The 25,967-nt window shown below is 36.8% G+C and overlaps 1 protein-coding gene across 1 annotated transcript in view; it reads left to right on the forward strand.

The window, feature by feature from the left end:
• Window positions 1-25,967, forward strand: part of LOC308692837 (neural cell adhesion molecule 2) — a gene marked incomplete at its 5' end in the record, with an annotated part of 70,737 nt that overhangs the window by 40,017 nt on the left and 4,753 nt on the right. The window contains 8 exons of the mRNA XM_081369245.1: window positions 76-226; window positions 1,241-1,428; window positions 2,541-2,637; window positions 6,265-6,438; window positions 9,698-9,817; window positions 9,986-10,107; window positions 14,163-14,337; window positions 24,958-25,162. Coding sequence (XP_081225371.1) covers window positions 76-226; window positions 1,241-1,428; window positions 2,541-2,637; window positions 6,265-6,438; window positions 9,698-9,817; window positions 9,986-10,107; window positions 14,163-14,337; window positions 24,958-25,162 — 1,232 coding nt within the window. The remainder of the gene's footprint in view (window positions 1-75; window positions 227-1,240; window positions 1,429-2,540; window positions 2,638-6,264; window positions 6,439-9,697; window positions 9,818-9,985; window positions 10,108-14,162; window positions 14,338-24,957; window positions 25,163-25,967) is intronic.

Consider the following 25,967-nt stretch of genomic DNA (forward strand, 5'->3'; position numbering starts at 1 on the left):
ATTCTACAACCTTGACTATCTGATAATCGCATTTATCTACTTTTCAAATAACTGAAGAATGTGATGTTGTTTCAGAGTACAGACGGGCGTGTGGAGGCGCGAGGCCGTTATGGCGAATCCATGCTGACTATTGTTGGAGTCAGGCTATCTGACTGGGGACGCTTTGACTGTGAGGCTCTCAGCAGAATCGGTGGACATCAGAAGAGCATGTTCCTGGATATTGAGTGTGAGTGGTCTAAATGATCAATGCAGGGTGGAGAAAAATTCTGAATTTAATCATTTATGAGCTGGAATTTGAATTGAATTGGTCACAGCTTTCAGTAAACTGAATTGGTATTTGAATTGGAGTAGCAGGAAGAGGATTTAAATAAATAATTGCATCATTAAATTAAAATAATTATGCCTATTCTCAAGTTTTAATTTAATAATAATAATAATAATAATAATAATAATAATTGTACGTATTTATTCTAGAAATACCCATTATGTTGTGTGTATGATAACATTTGTACTGAAAAATGAAATGTATAACGAAAAAGCTTAATTTACATCAACATTTTATTTCACTTCCTAAAATTCAAATTACAATTCTGTATTATGTATCCTTCAGTATCCTTAGAACCAGTGGCAGCAGCAGGGTAGATATGTATCTCATTATGGGGTGCACTGGAATGGACCATCTAGCAGGGTTGCTAATATACTCATTCATTCAGTCTCAATCTGTCACCGATGTGACACTGCGGGCTGCATCAATCTATTTAATGGAAAAAATGGGTGTGATTGTGTGTGTGCTGTTCCTCTGTGCCTGTCTATGTGTGTGTCTGCTGGTGTATGTGGGTGTAAGACTGAGAAATCACATATAAGGCAGCATTTCCCAATATCACGATACTCTCTATCTCACACCCTCTGCCTCATTGCGTCTGTCTTTCATACTGCCAAATGAAATCTTCCACCACCCATTGCATTGTGGGAGAAGATGGGGTTTGAGTGTATGTGGGTTGTTTTGAAAAATTAAAGGCAACCTGCAAGAAGTGGCCAGGCTTTAGATTCAATATGATTAGGAACCCAACTCCATGATAAAGTGTTCGGTTTACTCAAATGTGGAAGCTCCTACCTGCTTGGTACATGCTCGGATTTAATTTAGACCTCGGGCAGCTAATCTTGAATGAGCTTTTGATGGATGACTGTTAGAAGAGCTTGGCGAGCCATTACTGAGTACTCTTTTGCCGTTCTTTCACAGATGCACCAAAGTTCCAGACCAACCACACTATATTTTTCTCATGGGAAGGGAACCCGGTCAACATTAGCTGTGATGTTATGTCTAACCCTCCGGCCACAATGCTGTGGAGACGGGAAAAGTTGACCATCCCCAGTGAGGGTGCTGGAAATATGCGAGTTCACAGTGTCCCCGGCAAATCGCTCCTAGAGGTAACCCACCCACTGCTGTCGGTTATTTTCACTCCTATTGGATCTTTGTGTTTGCTAAGATAGGAAGACCAAAGGAGTTAGACATTAATTAATATTTAACATTTGAATTTATATTTTTTACATTTTAATTCCTAAAAAAAAAAAAAAATTAATTAATTTTTTCATAATCAGAAATACAATTAAATAATCTAAAATTTGATCCAAAAAAATATAAATGAATAAAAATATCTGTTGTGCTACAAAACCATTTTATACAGTGTATTATTTGCTACTGATCATGCAGTTTATAATATTAATACATTTTAATGTAAGTTTTTTGCATGATAAACAATTTTGGTGCTGAGTTGGATTGCCTCTAGATCAGTGTTGCCAGATTGGAAATGTCCAAGCACCGTACCATAAGCTCAAAATTATCGTATTTGGAAGAAAATAATCGTACACGAGTCAAACGTACAGAATGCAGCTATTTATCTAGACCAACAACTTTTTGACATGGCCTGCAAATTACTTTTTTGCTAAACTATCAACCTCAGCTTGGAAACAACTGACTTAAGCGCAGGAAGGTTAACTTGTGCTCGTGAGAGTTATTCTCCACGGTGATTGGCCGAGAAGACTTAACGTGAGATGAGATGGAAGACGTGTAAAAGCACGTTCATGTTCTCCTCACAATCATGACGGTAGACATAGGGTCACAACGACGATCATTTGAAGAGTCACAAAATTCTGAAATTATAGTACATCGTGGGATTTTTGGCATTATTGATTGTACAGAGGTCAAACTGATCGTATGTAGATTATAATGTAAAACCTGGAAAGTCTTTTGCTAAAACATTCAGGGCTACAGATGTAGCAAGCTAGAACATTATTGTCTGCAGTGAATTTTATTTGTAGTGATACAAGCAGATTTGTCTTTCTTCTGTGACCTCATCTGAACTAGACAACTCATCTGAATTCACTGGAAACAGATGTGTCCTCAGCAGTTATGTTTACTGAGCAATATTAGTCTCAAATGAACACAATAATAACAAAACAACATCTTGTCATTAGAAGTTTACAATGACAAGCATGTGAAACAAGAGAAATGTATGATCTCACAAAGGCATTGTCCTCAGGTTACCCCGATGTCAGACAGAGATTTTGGCCGTTACAACTGCACAGCCAGGAACAACATCGGGATGCGCTTCCAGGAGTTCATCCTAGCTCAGGCAGGTGAGTGTGGTTCAAATAATCCACCTGATTACTGTGTCTGTCAGTATATTAGCTGCATGACAATAGTAATCAAATTTGTTATTTTCAATGTTGAAATACTTTATTTTAATCCCAGTTTAACGTGTAGAGACAACAACATAATTGTCACTCATATAGGATTAAATTTCAGAGGACCGTAACCACCATGAATTATGAATGTTGTGACGAGAGAAACTAGTTTCGATTTCTAATGTGCTGTAGTTACTGTAACTTCAAGTGGAATTGAAAATAATAATTGTTTCCAAACAGCTTACCTAAATACTCCAAATGCTTCTAAGAGGGAATGCGGGAATCCCACCCCAAACTCACTTCTTTAGTGGAGCGTAGAGGTCTATAATACTTGGGAAAAGCTATCTGTTAGCTTTCCCGTTCATTTCAATGGCAGTTGCTCAACCTTCTGAAGTGATAAAACAGCAAATATTTTGAGCTCTACAATTGGTCATTGGCAAAACATTTTATAGAATTTAATACAAATATTTGTGATTTAACCCTTATCCTTCCCTCACGTTCTGCAACAAATCCTTCCCTCGTGAGTCAAAATGACCCGAAGCCTTAAAATTATATACATTTTTTTGTCCAGAAAGCTTATTTTATTTAATTTTGATATTTTTTATTTTATTTACCTTTAAATTACTAGATTTTATCAATAAATAATAAATAATAGTAATTTAGTAATTTAAGCACATTCTTCACATTCTTTCAACTTAAATTTAAAATAACTCACAATTTCATGCATAAACCTTTTATTTCAGCTCAAAATATCTTACATTGGGTGTCTTTGCCGACCTCTTGTGGAAAAAAAGTAATATAGGATGATATTTCATGATATTTTGAGCATTTTTAGGTTTTTCTACGTGTACTGAAGCATTCCTCGCATTCCATTCACTCCTGTGGCGGTCAAATTGACCCACGAGGGAAGGATTTGTTATTTTTTTTAAATTTCAACCACAAAAATCCTCACATCCATTAAAAAATGTTTTGTGTATTCATGGTTGAAGTGCGACAAAAGTCCTGGGGTCTTGGACCCCTCTGATGAACACTAAATTTTTAAAAAAATATTTTCCAGGTCAAAATAACCCAAGGGAAGGATAAGGGTTTTAAATGTTGTTTGTAAAAAAAATTGAATTCATGACTACTTTTGAATGGCCGTCAATGGGAAAACTGGCTTTTTGGGTCCATATTGAATAGTTTGCATGCGAACCAGTCAAACCATGACCCCCTTGGGTCTAAAATGTAAATTTTCGTGTCAACCAACATTTGGAACGGGATTATCTGTTTGGTGGAATAATGGCAAATGGGGTGTGAGGAGTGTTCAGGAAACTGTGATTATTTCAATTCTGCTTGGTGCTGCAGAAATTACATACTTCACTTGAATGGATTTTAGGCACATTAAAAGTCCCAAACAGTCTCATTGTTGCCTGTCCATGTACATGTAATCTCCTTTTGTATCCGGCTGAACGCCGTGGCCCCGCCGGAAGTAAACACGCTTTAGCTTTCAAACAGCCAGCAAAAACATGTTTCGAGTTACTCAAGCTTTAAAGAGCTTACATGGCAGAAGATCACTCTGACGGATTGTTGTCTACTGTTGTTATATTGTTTGCATCTTGAAGTGTTTACCACAATGAAAACACATCTATATGAGTGCATGTGCTTGCCTGTGTTGTAAACTCTTTCATACCTCGTTCTAGCAGACAGACAAAGGTGGATTCTGTGGCACGACTTCCCTTTTCTGTCCGTCTCTACTGTTCCACCCAAATGTCTCAGTCTGTCCCACTGGCTCTTCCTCTCCCTCATCCTCTATAATGCACACCTACATTGTTTCTCTCTGTCATCCTGCTGCCTCTCCCTGTTTCATTTGCTATTTCTCTTTCCATCAGCGGTCTGGCTCTCCAATTCTCAGATGCTTGTTATTCAGAGCAGTCTGTGTTTTCTGGCTTAGCAGGGCAAAAAAACTAAAAATATCTGAAACTATGAAGTATCACTTACAGTACATGCATGAGAGGTTTAGGCAAGGTACAACATGTTTTTGTATCAGATTGGCAGCATCATGGTTTGTGTTACCTGAGGACTGTGAGCTAATATTTGTGCCTCTGTTATGAAAAAGCCTGCATGGAATCATTCATAAAATATGTTGTATCCCACACACTAGTGCTTTTGTTTATCAGTTATTTTGACTATATTTTTCAGCTACCAATAAGAGTTTATAACTCTGCATTTTACACATTTTATCACATTTAAATTCATTGTGTGGCTGGATTTAAGGTTGTCCCCTATGCACAATCAGCTGGATTATTTTTTTTTTACAGATAACTGTAACATCCTGAGACAGAAATATGTATATATTTGTTGGTTTTTTCCTATTTATCTATCACTTTTTTATCATTATTACATTTAATCACACATTAAACATTGGTGTCTTTTAACAGTAACATTTTACAATAAGGTTTAATTTCTTAAGATTAGTTAGCTACATTAGTTAACATGAGCTCACAATGAATAATACTTCTACAGCATCTTAGTTAATGTTAATTTCTACATTCACTAATACATTTTAAAAATCTAAAGTTGTGTCTGTTAACATCTGTGAATGCACTGTGAACTAACATGAACATGAACATTTTTATTAACTACTTTAACACTAACCTTGATGTAATGCTGTATATAAATATATTGCTCATATAGTAGTTCATGTTAACCTTTTTAACGTATTGCTTTATAAAAAAAAACATTATTATCAAGCGTAGCGTCAGTTCTGGCAGGTCACGTTAGTCAAGCTTGCATCAGCTGACTCTCAGCTGATCCACGTCTACCTATAGGAATACGACGTCTATCACTGTATTCATATATAAGCTCCTTCAGTATTATCAACAGCTATCACGTTTCTCAGGAGCTAATTCCCTCCTCCATCCCCAGCTCCTCCTCTCGTCTGTCAGGATTTGGCTTTGAATCAGAATAAATTCTCAAATTATGTTGTTCATTAAAATCTTTATTAATTAATGATATCTGCAAATATTCATGTTGGTTCTGCTCTGTTTCCCCTGTTCTGTTATTGCTGCTCTCCCTGCTCTTATCCATGCTAAGCTGCATGGATGTGCAGGAAGTTCTTTCCCAGAACAGAACCATACCGCCAATCCTCTAACTGTATGCTAATTGTCAATCGTATTTGACAATAGTGGTCCTGACAGAATTATAAAAGCAGTAAGCCTTGAGAGGCGCTGTTACCATGATTTTACCATTGATTTTAGGCAGTAAGAATACCTTTCGATCTTCTTGCTTGCTTCTATTTATATGATTTCATTTTCAATATATTTATTTAACTTTCAACCGTCATTTGACATCATGCATTTTTCATAAGATGGGAGTACAGTGCAGTCCTTTCTTGCTGAGTGTGTTTGTGGTTTTAAAAGTCTTTCGCTGAGGGACCTTGGATTGTAAGACCCTGAAAGCAGCTCTATAACTGTGTTTTCTATACCCCACAGAAAGACACACAACCAGTTCCTTTGATACTCTCAGAAACTGTGGCCTCGGCACTTAAATGGAGTCGTTTGTTAGTCTCTCTTTCCCTGACCCATAATTTCTCTGTCACAGATGTTCCCTCAAACCCCTACTCTGTTCGGCTGAGCTCGGTGGCACAGCGCGTGGCCACAGTTACCTTCACGAAGCCTGACTCCCATGGCGGTGTACCCATCAGTTACTACCTGGTCAAATACAAAGACATCAGCTCACAGGACTGGAAGGATGTGAAATCACAGGGGACACAGAGTAAGTGCGATGGTTGTTCGCTGCTGTGTTTTATCAGTGCCGGTGTTAAACCATAAAATTATCGATGAAACAATTTTAAATATCTTACTGACCCTAAGCTTTTGAACGGTACTGTATTTCCAGGAGTAAATGTATCTATCACTCAAAATCACAATGTTGTTCACATATTTAAAGCAATTGATTACTAAATATTGATTTCTTATTTTTATTAAAACATTAAAGAAATATTTCACCCAAAAATTAAATATACTGTATAACTTTCTTTCTTCCATAGTACACCAGTGTTTCCCACAGGGTTTTGTGAAAATGTGGTGGCTGGACATCGGTCCCTCTAGGGGGGTCCAGGGGCATGCCCCCGTAAGAAAATTTTGCACATTTTAAAGTTAAATTCATCAGTCTGGTGCATTTGAGAATTCAGAATTAAGATCTCCCACCTATATTCAGTGTGCAAATTGAACAAAGAAAAAGTCAGTGCATTGACTTTTACCTGAACTTTAAGAGGACTCAGCCCTCTTTTTAGTTGTGATACAGTGTCTCAGTCTACATTACACTACATAATAATAATAATAATAATAAAAATGTTATAATATTATTCCTATGACAGTAATAGCTATATATTGTAAAACAAATGCACTAAAAAAATGAATTAAACTTTAAACTTTGTCCTAATTTCTATACATGAAAGAGGTAAACCCATGAACTTTTATTTTGACGGAAACTTCAGTCTAGCTTTTATTTAGGTGGAAAACAAGTTTACAAATGCATCTCATTACAAATCTAATGAAATGCTGTAATCGTCAACTATATGCAAATGTGAAAATAATGCGTAACTGTTGGTGCCCACTATGTTCCTTAATGCATGCTAAACTCAGCATGCGCAGATGGAGTTCACATTTATTCACTGTGAATTGAGACATGGAGCTGATCATGTGCGTACTTCTCTTTGCACAGCGCAAACAAACAGTCTTTTGCAATTTGATAAGGACACAAAGCAGGGCCGTGCAGAGACCTCTGGAGGGGCAGGTGCTCAAAGTATAAAAGGGGGCACATGGAACAAGGCTTTAAATAGGGCTGTGATCAAAATACAGTAACAGGGTTTTTGCATCCTCAAAATGAGGCGGAGGTGGTAAAAATCCTAATAATGTATTTTAATAATAAGATAATTAAATTCGTATTTTTTTGTAGATCATCATATAGCCTAATGTGTTTCCCACATTATTTTTGTTGGTGGAGCTTGGTATCTGTAGGGGGGTCCGGGGGCATGCCCCCCCGGAAGAAAATTTTGTACATTTTAAAGATAAATTCATTAATTTGGTGCACTTTGAGTCACCCGAATCCACTGTTAAAAATAAATAATCCACCCGCAAAACCGCCCATATTCTTTGATTTAAATATCTGCATCTGATCATCACATTACAATTATTCAAATTCTCAGTGTTAAGCATGATAATATGGTAACATATCACACTGAAGTAGGCTGATTTAAAACAAACATTTATTTAAAATAAAAGTTCTTCTTTTGGCAAAATTACATTTCCTTAATAGCCTAAACAGAGGCTTTACTCCCTTCAAACTTAAATTGTCAATGTTTCATTACATCACTTTGAAAACACTAATTTTTTGTACCTTTTAAAAAGGGCATTTTTCCACTAATTTTATTAAATGTATGCTCCATCTTTCATTTCAAATTCTCAAATTTGATCAATATATTCAATTAAAATAATAAGACACTAGGCTGTTACCAATCAAATTAAATAATTAACATTGAAAAATTATAACTGTATTAATTTGGATTATTTTAAATATTTTTGAATATACAAATAAGGAATGTTGAAACCGCCAGTAGGAGGCGGCAGGCGACCGTCTTAATGAGCGAGTCATTGAGTCATTCATTCAAACGATTCATTCAAACGGCTGATTTATTCAGAATGAGGCAGTTTATGAATGGGTAATTGAATCTTTGACTCAACCGATTCGTTCAAAATGCTGAATCATTCAGTAATGCAACAAGTGTTGCTTTGAGATTCGTGATGGTTCTTGATCTTTGTTTGGAACTATTTTCGCTGCTGAAACATAACAAAAATAGTCATTGCGTCTAAAATGTAAATGACTTAATTTTAACTATTTGTTTATTGACCTGCTATGAAATCAGTCTCGGTTTCAATCTTGATGGCATTCAGGAAAACAGTTACTTCTATAGCCTAACGTTACACACAGCAATATAAACAACATCTCTGCATGCTCTCTTCACGTCGTCCTTGTAAAATAATAATAAGTAAACGAACATCAAAATCACTTCGCTGAGAATGAAACGCCACTTACCAGCAGCCGCAGATTTGAAGACATCCTCTGGTAGTGCGCATAGCCGCGCGAAAAAAAAAAATGTGCGTGCAGCGTGAGGAATGAGGTGAAAGGTCATCATGTGGGTCATTTTATTTACGGCTAAATTATTATTAATTAATTAAATAAATATATTTGTTTGACAGGGAAGCTGTGCGCAAACAGGAATATATATTATTTTTCAAAAATAGAAAAAAAGCACCCCAGAAAAAAGGGCACTTTCTCTCCAGGAATAAAAAGGGCAGGTGCTCAAGCCCCCTTTGATGTCTATGTGTGCACGTGCCTGACACAAAGCCTTATTGCGCTTTCAATTTTAGTTTGTTTGACAGTAATGGCGCAAAACACGACATTAAAAACCTATCATTGGGGCGGTCAGTGTTGATATTGTGGCAGGCCACCACAAATAAATCAATGTATGGGAAACACTGTACACAGCGATATATATATATATATATATATATATATATATATATATATATATATATATATATATATATATATAAATATATATATATATATATATATATATATATTTTTTTTTTTTTTTTTTTTAAATTTTAGATCATTTCAGAGCTTCGACAGGAATATAGCACTCAAATTGGCTTTTATTATAGATTAATGTTGAATTTTATCAGATTGGCACACAGAATTGCCCAAACTAGGGTCAAAATAGGTGTGGGAGATACAACTCCAGTCCAACCTGAACTTACATTGCTTAAATTGATTTTTTTTCTCTACCCACAACACTCAAATGGGTCTGCAGGATCTTTAAGAGCACATTAGACAATCAGATAACCAAGTTTAGGCTACTTCAAGGACTCTGAGCTAATATAAATAATCCTGAAAAGGCCTGTTTCCAAGAGCATGACTAGAGAAAGCAATCATTTAAAACCATGTACTCTGTTTTTCTCTCCCACAGCAATCGTGTTGCTCACTAACCTTGAGCCCAACACCACCTATGAGGTGAGAGTAGCGGCGGTGAATGGAAAAGGTCAGGGGGAGTTCAGCCGCACAGAGAGCTTTCAAACTCTGCCTATACGTGAGTGCCATCTGCTTTGACCCTTAAACTGCGTAGGTTTGGAAAAACAACCTTCAGCCGTTACTCTATTGTAGTAGTATTTTGCTGCCAACCATTGAGTTAATAGACAACCAGTTATGAATATGAATGTGGGTCATTCATACATTGTTTTCTTTTTTCGTTATTCAGGAGAGCCAAGTCCCCCTTCGGTTCAGGGTCAACGAGGGGTGGGGAAGGCGTACCGACTGGGTCTGGTCAAGCAGGACGATGGAGGAATGCCCATCCTGGAATACATTGTCAAATACAAAACAGTAAGTGAGCTGCTCTTAAAGTCGCAATGAACCAGTCTCGCAAGGGAAACTTTGCTGTAGCGCTGTATCAATGTTTATTCAGTTTATGAAACTTTGCAGTGGTGATGATTTTACTTTGATTCAAAGGATTCATCAAGCCTGGTAATGTTCATGCTTAAATGATGCAGAATACAAAGGTACAACCTCTTTCTATGGAGGTTTTTTAGATTATTTTTTTTTTTTTATTATTATTAATTAAATACATATGTTATTTAATTATTTACTAATTTATTTATTATAATAATGTATTAATTATACTGTGAAAGGTTTTTGTAGGTGGATTTTATTGTTATTTGTTGTAGGATATTAAGGTGGATGGGTGGGTGGATTAATATCCTAGAAATATGCATGCTAATAAGCAACTAGTTAATAGTGAGAATTGGACCGTGTTACCATCATTTTTTTATTATGACTTAATTGGGGAATTGTTAGTTTGTGCCCAGCAGAACAGCATTTTACAAATTGCAATGAACTTCATCATTAACTAGCTGTAAATAAAACAGCACTAAAAGGAATCCTGTGGTTTGGTTTTTTGTAAGTGTAGCGTCTGAGATTGAGCTGAAATGCAGAGGGTGTTATTCCAGTAAACACATGGAGACGAGTGGGCGATGCTTTTGGTAATGAGCAGTGAAAATGCATTTCTTTGTTTGAGCCCATGCCCCTTGTTTATGCACCAGCACGATCTACAGCGTGCATAAAAACATTCTTAACTAATTCTTGCACAAGATATTCTGCTGTTTTTAGGGCTTTTCTTCCCAATAACTATTGTGCGTCAGGTGTAACTGCATTGACGTTTTCCTTAAAACTGGTGTGCGTGCGATCGAGGGGTTTGGGTGGATCAGGTTTTGCATAATGTTGATGAAACTGAAATCACATACACTGTGGGGGAAAGCCAATACTTCCCATGAGAATATACAGCTTATGAATATAAAAACAATATAAGTCAAAGGAAAGTCCCCAGCATGATAGAAAAACAATGTCGAGGGGACATTCAGAGATATTCTCAATGGGGAAATAAAGCCCACAATGTTTTTTTATTATTATTCCAAAAATATAAAATGAATTCTTTTAGGGTTATTTATGATTTGGGTTGAGGGTAGTCTATTGTAATTATTATTAGCTTTATGTGAAATCAATAGAAATATAGGTATATTATCATTTACGTAGCTAAAATAATGCAATCTGTTCCTTTGGACTCCTCTTTTTTATACATTTATTTGGTTACACGATATTTTGCGATTGCGATATCTATGGACTTTTCAGGAAATCAGCTAACCAAGCTAGTTCTTTTGTTGGAGTTTTATTCAATTGAAATATCTAAATATTCCTGAGAAGAAGGCTAAAATCTGTAGGCTATGTTTCTCGGTGCACGTAAGAACACTTTTATTATGCTTATTTTGCACAATTATTGGATGCAGCCCAGTTTTTTTAACAATTAAGATTTTGACACTCCTTTAAGCCGTCTTTTTTCCTCTGACATTCACAACAATTCTGAAGTTCGCCCCCTAGTGGCAGTCGCATGGATCTTTTAATTTGGTGGTGAAGCAGCTATTAACCTCCTCTTATTCAGCAGGGGGAAAATGAATGAATATGTGAATATATACACATAAAAAAATGATATCTGTACTCACAAAGTATTACACAATTATCTGTGCCCACTCATTTTACAGAAATAGTGTTCTCGCCCAACGCTTATTGTTTTGTTTAGAATACATAGTATCTGGTCATATGGTCTGGAAATAAGGTCTGTGTTGAACACGAGCTCAAGATATATAAAATACATCAGTAATACCCTCTTGTGATTTTTTTTTTTAAACTTTTACTTGTCTTGTAAAAGGTGGTTGCTTACAAGTGGCTAAATGGGACAGCAGAGGTTGTCATTAAGCGTCATCATGCTGAACAGGTAAACTCATCTACTCACTAGTCCGCATTCACAGCCTCGCTGTGTTTATAATCATGCTTTTGCGAACTATTAATACTCTAACTTTCAGGGAAAATGTTTTAAAACAAAGACTGAAAGAGTTGTCAGAAGCTTAGTGATGGTGAGGTTGAAGTCATGGGACTGTGGTGTATTTTATTCATAGCCTACATTTAGCTTTTGACTTCTGCTCATTGTATTTACGCTTCAAAATCCATAAACATAATGTTAATTTGTGAAGATTATCACGATGAACAAAACTTGTAAAAATCATAAGCTTTTGTTAGTCACAGACCTTATTTTCTGCAATAATCCAAAAGCAAATGGAAAAATCCTGTAGGGTTTTTGTCGAGGGAACCAGGGTGACGCTAACTTCCGGGTTGGCGACTATTCACATGACTATTGCAGTCAATATTTGTTAGTAGCATAAAATTAGACCCTTCAACAACAAGACTCCGAGTAGATCTCACATGGAGCAAGAGCTGTGCCTGTGAGGATGTCAGCATTCTAAAAGGCCTTGTGTAACTTTGCGTCATGGAGTTACAATGTCACCACTGTTTCACAATCAATACAGTTTTTCTACAGGTTCTGAAAGGTTATTGAGTGTTACCACACTAGTATATACACACATTCACCACAGCTTGCTTGCTCTCTCTCCTACAATCCCTCTGTTTGTTTTTCCCCTCATGGGCCTCAACATTTCCTCATTTGCTTCATCTCTGTCTGTCTCAGTCTGTTTGGTGATGCCTCACTTCCTCCTCTACCGTAATAGGGTCCGCTGGCATCTTTTCCCTCTCTTTTATTTGTACTCTTCCCTTTTTTCTTTTTTTTTTCTTTCTCTCGCTCTCCCTCTCTCTCATTTGCTCAGTCTGTGCATGTGGAGGTGAGAACAGGGGAAATGGAGATGTCACAGTATGCCTAAGGACTGTCGACATGTGAAAGGCACATTCAACCATTTAGCCTTTAAAGAGCTGAGGCGTTTTGAAAATGTCAAAATATAAAAGCAGTGAGTTTTTGAAGGCAGTATGTGTGGGCCTAGTTTTAAAAGTTTAGCTGGCGGAACAGCCGGCACACACACAAACACACACACACACACACACACTATATTATGCTCACACTCGTGCTCAGATTCTCTGCAGGCAGGGACACAAAGAGAATAATGGATGTGTTGGAGTTTTCTGCTCAAGTGTGTGAAAAAGTTTGAGTATTAGAGAAAAGCATCTCTTTCTTTATCTGTTGCTCGGAGAATGAAGGATCAGACGGCCTCATAATATATAATCTTATGTTTTGATTTCCATCCATCAGAGAAAATCGATGAAGTACTATTTATGTTTCAAAAAATAAATTCACTTTGTATAAATAAATGACCAAATTGTATTTATATTTGCAACCAATCAATTGACACATATGCCTAAATATGACAAATGCGACAAATTAAATGACAATTAATAGATAATTAAAAATATGTTGTTGAAGCTATTTGAATATAAGTGAATTTGCATAGCTAAACAAATGTGATCTGTTCCATTTCTCCCCTTGAGGAGCACAATATCATTTTTCATTTTGTCATTGTTGCAAATAAAACAACGGGTCTCATTCACTAATCGTGCGTACACATATGTGTGCAACCTTTTTTACGCAGATGTTCAAATCAATTATAAAAATAGCCAATATTCACACACCTGTGAGCGCACGCCGCTCACATGCATTAACAAGATTTGTTTATGCCGATAAGTTGTCATATGTACAGTATGTGTCAAAATGTGGAGGTGTAAAGTCCAGGGGTCAGAAAGTAAAAGTCTGACCCCTGGAAAAAGAAAAAGAAAGTAAAAGTCCTGCCATATATTTATTCCACCCATGAACTCAGCCAGCTGATTTCACTAATCTCCTGGCTGAAAACTGTGCTAATTTAGCAAATCTAGGTGATTGGAACAAAATACTGAGGAGGACTTTTATTTTCTGAACTTTACAGCTCTGACAGTGAGAACTAATTGTTCGAACAAGTCTTATGTGCCCTAAAGCCAATTGTATAGTCATATGCTCATTCTGTATGTTTATGCTTGTACATGTTTTATGAAACACTTGTGGTTTTGTGTAGGACAAGGAAGAACAGTGGATGACAAAACTGGTTCCAGGTGTGAATGATTTTGTGCTGCTGCAACCGCTCCAGTGGAATACGCAGTATGAGGTGGAAATCACCGCCCGCAACGTCAAAGGCCTATCTGAACCCACCTTTGTGAAGTTCTCCATGCCTCAGAAACCTGATATCACAGGTACAAGTACTTCCACAACACATGCAAAGTATTACTCTTTTTCATTGGACAAATTGAGTTCGATTATCTACAGCACTTCATCACCCACTCACAATATCTATAGCTGAAATTATATGTCTCCTATTATAATTATATGCTTCGCTACAGTTCAGCACACTTGCCAGCACCCACGCTTGATGGAGCTCATGTATCTCAGAATCACAATCAAACGTGGAGCCGATTCTGTGTCCTAATCAGGAGCAAATCGTCAGAGAAAACACTTTCTCCTTAGGAAAAAAGAGATGAGAAAGATATTATCCGACAAAAATAAAACGAATATGATAAAATATGTCTAAATGCCCATTCACACCAAGAACGATCACTATAACTATAGCAATAACTATATTACCATCCACACCAACCATCCGCACTGTTTATTATATGCGAGCGCTGCAGATTTGTCATCTGCCACCTTAAATTCTCAAGCTCTTTAAAGCAGAATGGATCCTGATTGCTGTCAATGTTTTTATCGTTCATCAGCTGGAAAAAAATTGTTGTGAAAGGGATTATAACGATATTCGTCCTCTGTGCAGTTATCGTTATATAGTTGTGCTGTGTCATTAAAGGAGAACTCCGGTCAATTTTAACATTGAGCTAATTTTTTTGTACATTTGGAGTGCTGTCAATACAGAGAACAACGACAAAAATCGGTGTTGCCTACACCGAGTTATTCTATTTTTAAAATTTGCACCCTGTTGACTTCAATAGGGCAAGTACTAAACCTGCTTTTAGCCTCTTAACATCCTTGATGTGTCATTACAAGTGCACAGAAAATGTGAGTGATTCCTTCTGAGTGAACACGAGTGGATCTGACTGCAGTAGATGTAAAAGATATGTATAAAAATGATGTTATTTCAGTCAGCGCAAATACCTGTTTACATCCTGTTTTTCGATTGAAGTCCAAAGTAATCGATTGCCGAGTTCACGCGCGTGATCATAGGTAACTAAACCTATGCGCGTGAACTCGGCAATCGACTACTTTGGACTTTGGCAACACCGATTTTTGTCGTTGTTCTCTGTATTGACAGCACTCCAAATGTACAAAAAAATGAGCTCAATGTTAAAATTGACCGGAGTTCTCCTTTAAGAAGGATTATCATTATTGTTAATAGTTATCATCCTTGGTGTGAACGGGCCCTACAGTAGCTGTCCATCTGTTAGTGCCCCCATATCACTGTTTGGCTGACTGACCATGTACAGTTTGCAGTGATGTTCTTTTTTTGAAGTCATGCTTTTATAAGAAGGCTTTTAATATTTACTGGGTCCCAACAAATCTGGGGTTACAATGAAATCAGAAAAATTCAAGAATCAATCAAAAGCTCTTTGGTAGCCAATGGATGTCTGAATGGTGTAAGCATAAATGGTAATTTGCTGGATGCACATATAGTAAAACTGATAGTTTAACCAGCCAAATCCACAGAAGTGGTTTGTGTTCCCCATCAGTAATACAATAATACCTTTCTAATGTTTTTTTAAATGGAAAGCAATGTAAGGGTAAACACATTTTAAAGAGCTCTGTTGATTGCCTGTCTACTCTCAATAGGCCTACCTCTGTGTTTGTGTCGTCGTAATCAAAAAAACATACTAGAACTTTCCTCTGGTTGAAAATAACACTCAAATTATAGCCACTTAATCTACTGTCAAAAGAAAAGGCTGGGTTTTTTTACACACAATAGTATAATTGTTTGGGAAATACATAGAAAAGAAAAACAATAGTATAATTGTTTGGGAAATACATAGAAAAGACCATTTCGATAGGGCTTTCTCTCAGGCCAAGGATTTATATTGTGATTATATTGTATGGTTTAATGATAATGGTGGTTTTTACATTTTTATTTTTATTTATATATATATATATATATATATATATATATATATATATATATATATATATATATATATATATATATATATCATACCATCAGCATATCACATATGATATAAACATGGCTTTCAAGAGTTACATATTAATATTCACCTAACAAAGGCACATACAATTCACTTACTGCGCTGATACGCTATAGCTGTGTTATGCAGAAGTACTGTACCGAGATTATTTTTTTTTTTATTGTTTTTGCTAAATAGACATTCTAGATTTATCTTGGAAATTTGCAAATGCTTTTCTATTTATTGATAAAAAATGATTTATGAATCACAATATGGTCATGAAATCAACTATTTAAATGATTCAATTCCAAGTTCTCTTTATACCACGTATTGTGGATTGTTTTCTATTTAACTTCCTCCCACTGTCAATCCTGGAAATTTGTCTTTTAGTTTGATAGATGTTTGGAATAGAGGATAAATGCAGTACATAATGGTGTCGATGTAAGTGTTTTGCTTTGAATGCGTCAGGTCTCAGGCTCATACCTGCTCTAATAACAATGTTTGTTTTAATGAACCAAGCAAAATTGCTGCTGTATACGTGAGTGGATTATATTAGGGGACGCAACTGACAAACACAAAATTGCAGCTGCAAGCTGTTTCATAAAGTTGTGAGGACATGTCCTCACATTACCACCATAGCATGATAGATAGATAGATAGATAGATAGATAGATAGATAGATAGATAGATAGATAGATAGATAGATAGATAGATAGATAGATAGATAGATAGATAGATAGATAGATAGATAGATAGATAGATAGATAGATAGATAGATAGATAGATAGATAGATAGATAGATAGATAGATAGATAGAATTCTATGATACTGACAGATGATATTTAAATTTGTCCAATTATATGTTAAATATTCATAGATGCCGTGTCAGTGCATGCATATGTGTATCTGAATGAAAAATATCTCAATGTGAGTGTGTGTGTTGACAGCACTGCTCCTCAGCATCTTGGATTTACCTTGTTAATTTGATGTCATTTGTATATTCTCCCCCAACTCTTTCTCATCCTTTCCTTTTTCTCTCCTTCTCCACCTGCACTTCTTCATCCCCGCTGGCCCATGCTCTTATTTATAATTCTATTGTGCTTTGTCTCGTTGTTTCACTCTAAACAATCCTGTTCTCCAATTCCCACCTAATGAATTATGCAAAACATTCTGGGCCACACCGCAAATCGCTGGGCTTTTTGTTTTGCTATGAACTGCCACTAAACTTGCTTTTCTGTTTGCCTATAAACACCCCGCGATCCTTTCAATCAAACAAACCTTTACAACGGACACTGGTTTGGACTGCTCGCTCATGTGTCAACATTTTTGTCACATTCACCCATGTTTATCTCCTGACCTGCACCAAAATAATATCATTTCCACTTTTGTAATCATCTTTTCTATTAACCCAACGCTCAATGTTGTGAATAAACTGCTTTTCATTCTCTCGTGTGTGTGTAACCATCCTGCGTCCTTTGCTGGCTCCACACACCTACTGTATGTCTTTCCCTCTTCCTTCCCACTCCCTCTCCCCTCCATCTCATTGCAGATCAGTGTTGCAAGCCCCCTCCAACCGGACGTGGACGTCCCCATGCGCAGCCTGTCCATACGGTGACCGTCTTCGGAGCTTCTCTGTCATTGTTGCTGTTCTCATGTCTGTGTTGACATTGCTCCATCTTCACTTTGCCTGGAATGAGCCCAAAAGACTGAGCCAGGGACTTTTTTTTTTCACCCCCACCAATGGCTCGCTGACCCTTAGCCGTGCCGTTTCAATGCTCCTTATCAGACTCTGGTGGCGTTCTTGTTATTGTCCGAGCCTATATGCTTGTGAGCTGATCCCTCCACTATCCTGGCCTCCCTCCATTCCAAATCCAGCTTGCTTTTTTGATCCATAAAGGTCTTGCATATTACTGACAACAAAGGAAGAGGAAAAACTGAGTGATTAATTTACTCTCTCCACCTGTAGTGATCAGACCCTTAGTTTTGTATAATGAGCTCCTTTTTGCTGGTGTTTACAAAAGACACAGTAAGCCACCAGCATTAGGGCTTTTCCATCTTCTGTGCATCCACAGGCTCTTTTGTTTTGGTTTATTATGTCTATGGGAAATGTCAGCAGCTGCATCGCTTGAGAGAATGCATTTAATGATGTTGCTGATACACGCACACAAAGACATAGAACGCAGCACTCATTAAATGGAGTCAAGTAGGATTTCAAATTGATATGACTTTTAAACACTGGTCTCATAAATCAAACAGGCCGATTTTCTGTTACCCATAATGTGAGACTGAGAAACATAAAACAAGACTTCTCCCTTGCAGTGAGTCAACATATAATGCACATTAATTTTCATTTTCTGGGTACACCTCTGGCAGAGACATTTTCATGCCATTTTATTGTATATTCTCGGTTTAGATGAGAAAGAACATTAGTAACTGGAATCATGTGCAGTCTGTGAATATGAATATTTGTGTAGTATGTTGCTGCCATGCAGGAGTTGTAGTATTTGAATACAGTGAATTAAGCTAACACTCATTGTTCCATGTCATTGTAAAGGACTAAAATCAGCTGATCGTTCAAGAGTTTAGGTCGGTGGGATTTTTAAATTGTTTTTGAAAGTCTTATGGTTTCCAAGGCTGCAGTTGTTTGATTAAATAAAGAAAAATATTATATATATAAATAACTGTTTTCTAATTTCATATATTTTAAAATGTTATTTATTCCTGTGATGGCAAAGCTGAATTTTCAGCAGCCATTAATCCATTCTTCAGGGTCACATGATCCTTCAGAAATCATTCTGAAATGCTGATTTGGTGCCCAAGCATAATTTCTTGTTATTATCAAAGGGAGAAAACAGTTGTGCTGCTTAAAATTTTTGTAGAAACCATGATAATTTTTTTTAGGATTCTTTGATAAATAGAAAGTTAAAAAAAAAAACATTCATTAAAAAAATCGTTCTGACCTCAAACTTTTGAACGGTAGTGTATGTTTTAAAATAGTAAGAATGGATATGCTTCACTTTCTTTACTGTGTGGATGCAGTATTGCAGTCTTGATTTGATGAAGTGTGTGCTTTAGTCAGAAGCTTGTTTATTTTCTGTCATCTGAAGAATGCATTTTGAGAACCATGAAATGTAAAGACCATAACTATAGAAAGTCTATGCTATACTGATGCTGCATGTTTGAAGAATATATTTGAATTCATGTCAGAATCAGTGTAGAAGTCTTTGTCGGAATTTCTCAAATAAACTCTGATGTTCAGCCTCTGAGCTCAGAATCCTAAGACTAATCATGACTTGTTGTCAGTGTACCAGTGAACCAGTTAATGTAGAACACTGACATATAAAGCAGTTTGTTTACATAATTTGGTTTATTATTATAAGAAATACAAAAGCATTGTATTATCTGAATCATTGTACTGCACAGCGAATAGCTCAAATTTAATATTAGCCAGTAAAACAATCAAGCAAAGATAAAGATTGAAAAAGTCTTTGTCAATTCTGAAGGGCTATTTAGCAGAATTACGAATGACAAGGTTCCTTATTTTTCACGGAAGCAATGAAACCCGATATCTTAAAGGAAGGGTAGGCAATTTGGTTATGAAAATGCCTATGTTGAAAGGCAGGTAGGACATTGCATTTGGACTGCATATTCCACAATTGGTATGATTCTTTAGGGTCTTCATGTAAAGTTTGTAACATACTCAATGGTTGTGTAAAACAATACCCTTTTACCTCCTCAAAAACAGCTCTGTTTCAGCGACCCGTTTCGGTGCATGTTTCTTAAATGATAATGAGCAACTGCTCCCCCCACCCCTCACTTCCATGGGGGGTGTCGTAAATAAGCTAATATGGGACAATCCGTCAGTGGTTGTGGGCGGAGCATGAGCAATATGACATCATATTGCTTAGAAAATCCAAACGGCTTGATTATTGAGTGTTTAGGCTTTTTGAGGATTAAAAAAAAGGAGTGAATGGATTTTTTTCATTGTATGGTGGTTGTGTCCACACGCTTTAAAGACACATGTATATGCAAACACCATATAAAAATTAATTTAGCATCCTATGACTCTTTTAAGTGATCTTGAGTTTATAGAAGGTAATCTGTCTCTGATCCTCTCTTGTCCACAAAGCATCATCCACAATCATTTTTATTGTTTTGTTTTTTTTTTTGAGAAAATGGTAACAAACATTCCTTGTTGTTGTGTCCATAGCACATTATCACAATTAGTATCTCATAATGTTTTGCAGTTTAAATTTTTATCATTGTAAATTTTGTTGAGAGGTTTTAATCCCCTCGAGGCATACCTCTCAAATCAATGGAAGTCAAGTCAATGGAGACCATTAATCTCGATCATCTCTACGCGCTGCCCTCTCCATTCTCTCATTACACGGCAATAGAACATTGCATTTCATTTATGGGTATGTCAAAAACCTCAATATTTTTCTCGTTAAAAGAAAGGGTCTGAAGCCCAGTCCATTAAGGCCTTTATTTCCTAATGTGGCTTGACTTCTTATAAGATTAGAATGGCTCTTTGTTGACTGTTCCAGCTGGAAAAGATTCGGGCAAATGAAAATGGACCTGTTGTTTTACTGCTGTCCATTACTGCTGATCACACCACCCATAAATAAGGTTTTTTTTTTGTTTCTGGAAGAGAAATAAGCTAAGTCCATCCAGCTAGCCAGCGTACAGCCATTTGTTCTAAAGCCAGGTGTATGAAGTCATAAATCAGAAGGTATCAGACATTTCCTTAAACAACACGAGCAACAACGTGTCTCTAGTACAGGGAAAGAAAAGACATTGCAGAGATGGGGGTCTATACACACAAAAATTAAAGACTTTTAAAAATGTCTCCTCCTTTGGCTATATAGCAATATTCAATGTTATTTAGACCATTTACTTGCATTTTACTGACAAAAACATTTGAAAAGTTATTCAAAATATCTTATTTTGTGTTTGACAGAAGAAAGAAATTAATACCAGGTAAAAACAACATGTGGGTGGATAAATTATGGCAGAATTTTCATTTTTGGGTGAACTTTGAGGGTGAAAATGGCAGCTCTTTTTGATAAATCCATTAAGTAAATGTGATTGTGGTGTCTGAGACCTGAGCATATTGTAAACTTGACTTCCAAAATTGTTGTGTTGAAAGAAAAAAACGTTTATTGAAACAAATAGACCAACAATTATTTAAGATCCTCTAGATGAATGTGAAATTTATAATGACATTCATTTGGAATTATGTTCTGTTTATACATGACCAACCAATGAAATGGTTACGATAATGATAATTTCCCCAGATACACTACAAGTGTCATAGAGAATTCTATTAAAAGTATGGAAAAGCGATGTTTAATTGGTGCCACTTGACACCCATTTCATTCGTTCTGACCCATCAGTCCAACCTCATGCTGCGCAAAGACATCTTTGCCACTGATAATGGCTATCCTGACGGCAGTCGGTCTATTAATCGTTTAACGACTAGAGGGTCCCTTCTGCTCGTCAAGCATAGCGTCTTAATGAGCGTTAGAGTCTTTAAACCATCATTATGGAGTCATGCTTGGCTTGTGTCCTCTGTGTAGGTAGTGCAGAGGTTGCTGGGTCAGCATAGGGTGAGGGGAGGAGGAGGAGTCTTAAAACTTGGGACCTTTTCCATAATGGCCAAAGCTTTAAATTACCTCAGGACTCCAGAAGGAAGCCATTCAGCCTGGAGATAAGAAAACTGTCTCATTTTATGGAGTGCTCTTTGGGTTTTATGGGATGATTAGTAAAAAGGACCAAACTGTCACTGGTCAGCTCAATGTATCCACTTAATACAACCCAAAAAGCTATAAAAGTGGCATTTCATGTGAGCTAGGAGGTGTACTTTGGCCATTTAGCTTAGTATCAAAAAACCTGATGTTCTTTCATAGCACATCAAATGCATTTGGCAAACGCTTGCTTGACTATTCATGAGTTTGGCAACATTTGCTTGGCTGTTCATGATTCAATTTCGCCATAATTTCTGGAAGTGATTTCTCCAATTCGACAGAATTTCATTCTTTACACTTCTTCCTGACTCCATGTGACATTTATTATGAAATACATTCACAACCCAATTACTTTTGTAAACCATTGCATTATTTAGTCAAACCGAATATTTAATCAGAAACTGATTGGGTTGTGAAAAAAAATTATATCAGAAGTGTTGGAAAAGTTAGGATTGATGATCATCAAGATCTTACAGTACATTATGATTAAAATATTATAAAAACAAGCAATTTTTCATTGGAATAACACACACTGATCAATAATTTAAAGTTTTGATTTAATTTGAACATAAAGGGATGTGAAACCCTAAAATACTTATATTCAACAGATATTGTATGCATGTGTTATATCAATCATATCATGCAATATTTTGATCATTAAGGGGAATGTAGTTATTTTTTATTATATAGGCTCAATGCTACTGTTGAAAATGTTAGGGTCATTAAAACTTTATTTAAAAGTAATACTTTCCACAAAAATATTAATATTCTAAGAAATGCTTCTTAGGCAGCTAATCAGCTTATTAGAATGATTTCTGAACGACCATGTGACGAAGACTTGGGTAATGGCAGCTGACATGGCTTTATTGTCAATTTTTTGTTTATTTTTGTGGCCCAAGGTATACATCCTATTAGGTTAATGACTGTCATACAACATTAAATGCATTTGGTAAACATTTGCTGAACTATGCATGGAGAAAGGGTGTCATTTTCATCTAATCTGAAGCCCCCTCATAACAGATTTACACGGATTTGACTGAAGTCTATTTTTAGACCCCATCCAGTCTCCAGCTTTCTGCATTTACTGGTGTTGTAAGTGCAGAGGTAAGTGTTTGAATGATTAAGCGGTGCAGCTCAAAGGCTGAGGGATATACAGTACTTCAACCTTGAAGAGAGTGCATTAGCAGGGTCTCAACATTGCCTGTACTTCACGCTGCAAGTTTTCCCATGTAAAAGTGTTCCCAAACTAGAAAACCATGGATCTGTTTAAGCCCTACTTAGTCATGTATCAGCGTGACACAGCCATTAAGCCCCACACATGATTACAAGCTTCATTAGCCTGTCAATCATCTGCTGAGAGCCCACCCACAGACCTCCCTTCAGAGTGAGGGTGCCGTCCAGACACAATCAATCGAGCTTGAGTTATTGCTTCTCATTGCTGAGTCTCAATCACCGTTCATATTTAATTAATTGAGTGCGTTGAACTCAGATGCGGATGGATCACGCCCATTTGTGGAACTTCAGGATAAGTGATATTAACGAGATGCTAAATTGAGCTTCTAATGATGTTATAAATCAACAACAAATCAGCTATAGGAGTGCGGACACATTTCTCAGGGAGAGCACGGCACAAGATGGTGAAAAACAGATGTGTTGGCCGATAAGTCACAGTGGAGTTGGTCATGTGCTTCATGCATCAAAAGTAAAACCATACCAGAATCAATGAATCTGAGGTCTTTGAGCGCTACTCGTTCGCGGATAAGCTGATATGCAGTCGCATGGTGACATTTGAAAATGGTCAATAGATCATGATGGTCAAATGATCTTCCTAATCTGAAGTTTTGAGGTCACAATCGTAGATTTAATTAAGGATGTTCCTTCTGTAATGTTTTAGTTTTTTTGGGACCACTTTACAGTAAGATCTCATTTGTTAACATTAGCAAATACTTTAGCTAACATAAACAATGAGTTGTTCATTGTTAGTTCATGTTAACTTATGTTAACAAATGAAGCCTTGTAAAGTTTTAGCATTGTTTTTTAAGGTTAAATTTAAATGTCGCACCAAATGGTAGAACTAAATCTACACTCGTTTGAGGTGGATGTGAATATAAAAAAAAAAAAAAAAAAAACAGACAGCTACTAAATTGTTCAAAGGTCTTTTTAGTATGCCTGTCCTTCCCTCATCTATCATGTGTCGCTTTTCTCACTCTGATGCCCTGTCACTGTGTCCAGATCACACAACAGACTTCTGGAATGCTTTTGCTATAATGGCAATGTTACGTTCAATAGCATGCGTGATTGATGTGTTTAGAGCAATAACATTGCCATGGATGTTTCCCTGCGAACAGCTCAGACAGCCTCATTTCCTCACGCAAAGGCTTTCGCCAATTGAGTTGCATCACCTTGAAGTTCTTAAAGCAAAAACATGAGATAGCTATATTTATTGTGTTTTTGCTAGAAGATTGTTGTTATATTACACTATGTTTAATGAATGCTTTAATTGACTTTTCTTTATTTTCATCTTACTTTCAGCTTGGAGATTTCAACTTGTAAAAAGCGTTTTTTTTCTGAAAGCTCCTACTCCTACAGATTCTTTTGGCCGTTAGTATTGCCATAGAAATGCATCATTCCCAGTCTGAGGACGTGAACAGCTTAATAATAGATTAATTATGACATGGCATAAACGCAGCTTTAGATCTTTTCTTCCTGTTGTTTGGTCAAAAATAACCATAGAACAATTTTCACATGATCCTTTATGAATCATTGTGCCTTTTCATGCCCTTTTAATCAAATGTAAAGCAAACAATAATGCTGGGAACCCCATTTTCAGCACATTCTAAGAGCAGCGTATTCCGTATTTACTTGTCATGAACAAAGGTTCTCGTAAAGGAGCGTACGTGTTGTCGAGGCCCGTCATTGATGGTTGTGTGTGTATCCTGTCTCAGCAGATTCGCTGTTCAGCGGCCTAGGCCTGGGCGCAGTGGTTGGGCTGGGGTTATCTGGCCTGCTGCTGCTGCTCGTGCTAGTGGACGTCAGCTGCTTCTTCCTGCGCCAGTGTGGCCTGCTCATGTGCATCACCCGCAAGCTCTGCAGCAAAAAGACAGCCACAAGCGGCAAGAGCAAAGAGCTAGAGGAGGGCAAAGCTGCCTACCTGTGAGTATCCCTTTTGCATCAGTTATTTGCATTTGTATTGACATTTATTCATTTAGCAAATGCTTTTATCCCAAGAGATTTAACATTTAAAGCAGAATACTTTTTTTAATGTAATGTTCTGGTACATGGAGGGCTCTGAGCTGGTTCGGGGAATGAAATTTGAACATAAAAGCGAAAAAGGAAATCAGGTGTAATCTTTCTGAACAGAAACGCTTATTTGAAATTACTATTAACCAGTTAATAACGTTATTTCACCGTTCTATTTAAGATTTAAATTTTGCAGTCATGAATTCAAATAGTACGGCCTATTCAACATGAGTGAAATGCCTGTGCTCAGTTGTCAAGACATGGGTAATTTGCAATGGCAATCCGCTAGTATTAGCTTTTAGATCTCAGGAGTTTTTCTCATTACAAGTATTACATTTAAGTGAAAATGAATGGCAGGTAATAGCCTATAGTGTAGGACCATTGTGAATCCAATGTACATATGAGGTTTAGTCACAAGCTCTTAGTAAAATGTTTGGAACGGTAATATTACAGAAGGAACTCATGAACAGAAATGTTAAAATACTGATTCTGCTCGAAGTGAACCCATTTTATTTGTTTATTTTAAGCCCTGAGTACAAGATGCATTAGCCGCGTTTCCACTGTCGGGCCAGGGCCGGGCCAGGGCTTTAAACGGGCCGTGCCGGGCTAATGGCCTCGGGCCAATAGCACCGGCCATGCGTTTCCACTGTCGGGCCAGAAGCTCCACAGCGCTTCACTAAAACACGCCCGTAACACGCCTCTCTGGGACAACGTCACA

This window comes from Scardinius erythrophthalmus (genome assembly GCF_964197995.2).
Source record: "Scardinius erythrophthalmus genome assembly, chromosome: 6".
Taxonomy (NCBI): Eukaryota; Metazoa; Chordata; class Actinopteri; order Cypriniformes; family Leuciscidae; genus Scardinius; species Scardinius erythrophthalmus.